Source organism: Lactuca sativa, chromosome 9 (genome assembly GCF_002870075.4).
Source record: "Lactuca sativa cultivar Salinas chromosome 9, Lsat_Salinas_v11, whole genome shotgun sequence".
In the NCBI taxonomy this organism is placed as follows: domain Eukaryota; kingdom Viridiplantae; phylum Streptophyta; class Magnoliopsida; order Asterales; family Asteraceae; genus Lactuca; species Lactuca sativa.
The window spans coordinates 89,400,644-89,405,322 of NC_056631.2; the positions used below are offsets into that span (position 1 = coordinate 89,400,644).

Below are 4,679 nucleotides of genomic sequence, written 5' to 3' on the forward strand. Positions count from 1 at the left end.
AGGGGGTTTTTGAGCCTTAAAACCCTTCCAATCCACCTCTGGAGCTTAGATATGGCTAAATGACTTAAGGGAACGGACTTAGAACACCTTGAATCCAACTTTTGAGGAGTAAACATGAGTTTACTATGCAAGAACATGCTTGGGCCGTAAACTCATCTTCATGGGGAGTAAACTCATTTCCAAGTGTTTAAATGCCACTTAAACACACCAATAGCCTTGGATTAAATTCTAGAACCAACCACAATTGATTTAGCGCCCATAAACATGATGAAAACCCTCCCTTTAGGAGCTTACGGTCGTAAACCCCCCAAGAATGGGTTCCTGGGTCGTAAACTCACATACACAAGTCAAATGATGCCCTAAATTCATTCTAAGGCTTGTAAATCTTGTTTGAATCACATATGATTGATCTAGAGCCACAAAATCATGTAAGGAATGGTCACATAGGAGCTTACGACCATAAACTCCTAGTTTACAGCCGTAAACTCCATTTGGTAATGTTCTTGATGATTAGATCCATTCCTAAGCCTTAGATTAAATCATAGCAATTTTTCCCAAGTGTTATTTGACCATTTGACACCATAAAACCCGTCATTCATGATTTCACGACCGTGAACTCATGTGGAGTTGGTATTAGGGCTGTAAACTCCCTAAGGAGTTTACTCTTGAAGAGCAAGCACATTATCCGAGCCCTATACGTCCGTAGATGCCACCCGGGTCACTCCAAACACTTGATTTGAAGTGTTTTCTTATATTGGAGTGTATAATAATATCTAATTAGTGATTTAAAGTCTAATTAGATACATTTGTATACCATTTCATATTACTTAGGAACCTCGCGCGTTATCAAGCCCTGAACCGACGCTTAGCATTCAAACTGTCACGTTTTCTCGCCTGGTGAGTTCATACCCCTACCATTTTTCAATGTTTTTCACTGTTTTCAGGGGGGGGGGGGGAATACAAGCAAAGTACAAGGAATACTTGTACTCAAAACTTGTTTTACATGTGTTACGTTTCATACTTCATATGCTTTTAACACTGACAGTCGTAACAAACAACCGTTTGAACTTGCAGAATACATTACCGTATTATTTGTGAAAAATGTTATAAAATGTTGTGTTTTATATTTTCACAAATGGTTTTCCACATTATATCAGTTAAAAGCATAAAAATTGAACTTTGAACATGAAAATTTGTACAGTGTTTTGTCCTCGGTAACACTCCACAGAGATATGCGAGTGGATGGACATTGTTTGTAACACTATCTTTCTGTATTATTATTAGTAAATTTGTTATTCCTATAAATTGGAGACACGTTGTCGGAGAACACTCCATAGAGATACGCGAGTGGAGGACCGCACCCGTAACCAGAATCTCTTAGATAGGGAGCGTGACTTGAGTGTATAGATCTATACGGGGCTGACTACCCCAGACCTGGCTGCTAGCTACAGCCGAACCAAAAGGTTCAAGGGTGACGAAAGTCTTAAGGTGATGTGGACTACTTATTGCCATATCTAGTCTATCGTATGGTTATGGAACTCGCAATTCGGATAACAGAGATTTACTTGATAGTAATAATGAATAAAGTAGCTAGTTTAGTTGTGCATATTAGTTTATTGTATATGTTAAAGCTAATACATTTCACAAGGACAACTAGGTTTTCGGTATACATCTTTCACATTACAGATTGGTAACAAACTTTCAGGAAAATATGGGATTTTCCTGGGGTAACATTTGTACATAACCAGATTCGTGTAACAAACCAGATAACCTAACCTTACAATTCACAAGAGTAACCATGTTTTCAGTGTACATCTTTTACATTACATTTCGGATTAGTAGCCAACTTTTAAGAAAATATGGGATTTTCATGGTGCGTAACTTTTCAGAAACAAAAGGAAACAAATATATTTTCAGAAAAAAAAACCGCTTATGAACTCACCAGTTTTATGCTGATTTTCAAACTGCTTGTATTCTCAGGTCAACATTAGACAGGTACCCGATGATCCTTTTAGCGAAGACAGAGCGCGTAGAAGTCACGTCTTACTTTTGTCTATATATATATACATATGTAATACACTTGTAATACTTTTTACTTTAAAACAAATGTAAATTCTAATATGTAATTTAATGGTTGTTTACTTTGCTTACTATGTACATTGGATTTGATACTCAACGTGGAGTCCACCCTGGAAACGTTTCCGCCTTGGGTTTCGGGGTGTGACAGACCATCTGTGAGGTTTTTTGAACTTAGGGATTAAACTTGATATTTTCGAAAACCACAGAGACCATTTTTGAAGCTTTGTCTATTATATATCTCGATTATGTATTTCTTTTTTTACTTGAATTTATTCACAATATAAATATATTTGTCAAAACAGACTTAAATAACTTATGTGTATAATTAAATAATAGATAACTTTTATCCATTTATATTTATATATTGTTTTTCATGAAAAAGAGGCAACTTTGCTAGAATCACTATTTGTGGTCATTTGATAAAAAGGTTAAAAGGTGGTCACTTTGTTACATGCGACATACCATTTTGGACACATTAATGACATTTGCAAGAGAATTGAAGCAAACAAATGAAATCAAAGGTTAGCATTTTTTAATAATAAAAAGCATAAAATGCAACAAATAATAACTTACTTTCAATAATTATTTATTATAGCATTCTAATTCCATTTCAATAATTGGTTATTTCTTGAACTTTGCTTATTTGGTTACAAATAGTTTTATGATGCACCAATTGATGGATCTAAGAAAGTATAGAATGAATCAACAGTGTCAACCAGTACCATTATTGGTTTCTTTTGAAAGTCAAATTTTCATCAGTTGTATTTGTAATTCCAAGAAGAACATGACTACAAGTATTATGGAATTGAGTATTACATCTATTGGGGAGGACGATTGACAATGATAAGTAAAGAGCAACCTCAAAACCTTTAGGTATTGTTTGTAACTCAAACAATCAGGTAAATCTGCTTTCTAGTTGACCTGATACTATATATATATTTTAATACTTATTCATTTAGAGATTAAAGAAAAATTGAAGGCATTTAAGAAGCTTGGATATGATGTCGGTAGGTAAAGGAGGAAACATGGAGATAATGTGATGTACCTTTAATTTTAAAGTTAATGGATTTAATTCAAATCATTTTATTAAACTACATTGATGCAAAAGGGCAAAATATATTCTAATGTTGTTTTCCCTATTTTGATTTTTTTTTTTTGATTTTTATGTTTTTGGATTTCAGGTGTTCATACACAGGTTTTGTTTTGATGATTTTTTAAAAATGGTGTAGATAATTAACCTTTTCATGGTTTTTGGTTTTGCTTTAATAGTTCTTGAAATAAAAATGGGTAAAAAATGCTTCCAGTAAAAATTAATCAAGTTGCTTTAGTTATTTAACAAAAGTTTGTGCCGAGTGTAAAATTTCTTTTATGAAGTCTATGTATTATAGATATGGATTTATAAAAGGATCAATAACAATGTAAGTAATTACAATTATTTGCAGTAGCATAGACTCTACAATGTTAAATTTTAATAGCAAATCATAAACCATATTTTGTTTTATTTAAACGCAAATATAAAGTAGATGTTATAGAATTATATATTTATATTATCTACCTATAATTGTATGTTATATGACAACAATTTTGTTTTCTCTTTAATTAAAGTACATACTTATTTATCATTCCGATCGTATTTATTTCAAACTGTTATTTAAAAGTTTTTAATGTTCAAATATTTATATTTAACTTTTTTTTAATTAACATGTGTAGTATATCAGTTTCACAACTAGTAATTATATAAATAGAGAGAACCTTTGTGAAAAAAAAAGATAAAGAAAGTGAGCAACTCTTGAGAAACATGAGGTCTTCTCTAATTCATAAGTTGTTCATTTTCTATATTTCAACATTCTAAATTGCTTCGATAGCTCATGCATGTATTACTCCGAAATGGGATCTTGATGTTATAAATACTATCTCTGATGATATTTTTACTCTTATCAAATCTAGAGACAATAATCTTGGGAATCATACCCTTCCATTTAATGGAAATTACCATAGGTCTTTTGGTGAAAGAGTTGTTGGCGTCACACCTTTTTACTCCGTTTGGTGGGGTTCAAGGTTTCAAACCTTAAATTTGTTTAATGAAGATGTTGAACAGAACTATTGCTATATAGATGGCATGCATGATTCAAATTGTTATTGGTTTGTAAAACCTGATGGGTTTTATGCATCTGCATATCCAAATCCAAGTGGAGATAAGGTGTATTTTGTACAACATTGGAACTAAAGAATATATGTCATGTTTTTTCTATTATAGCTTGATATAATATACAATATAACTTGATTGACGACATCAATATGCTTTGTACATGTTTATTTCTCGTGCCAACAAATGATTTGTACATGTTTATTTCATTGGTAACGAATATTTGAGTATTTAAACATTTCTCAAAAGAATTTATCAAATGTGCATTCTCTAGTGTATGTCCCGTGTAATTATTAGAAAAATCAAAGAGATGAACTAAACAACTTCTCGACACTATGATACATAGAAAAGTTAAGATAAATAACCAAGATAAAGACTACCGTTGAAAGAATTTCTTTGATAACTTTAGTGTATGTTTTTATTTGTTAATAAACTAGTTATGGGACATATGTAC

The 4,679-nt window shown here is 32.0% G+C and overlaps 1 protein-coding gene across 1 annotated transcript; it reads left to right on the forward strand.

Moving 5' to 3' along the window:
* Window positions 1-2,557: 2,557 nt before the first annotated feature.
* Window positions 2,558-4,306, forward strand: LOC111882002 (S-protein homolog 1-like). The gene is made up of 4 exons (XM_023878371.1): window positions 2,558-2,600; window positions 3,261-3,274; window positions 3,790-3,808; window positions 3,945-4,306. Exons 1-4 carry the CDS (start codon window positions 2,558-2,560, stop codon window positions 4,304-4,306), a joined length of 438 nt encoding a protein of 145 aa, XP_023734139.1.
* Window positions 4,307-4,679: the final 373 nt, after the last annotated feature.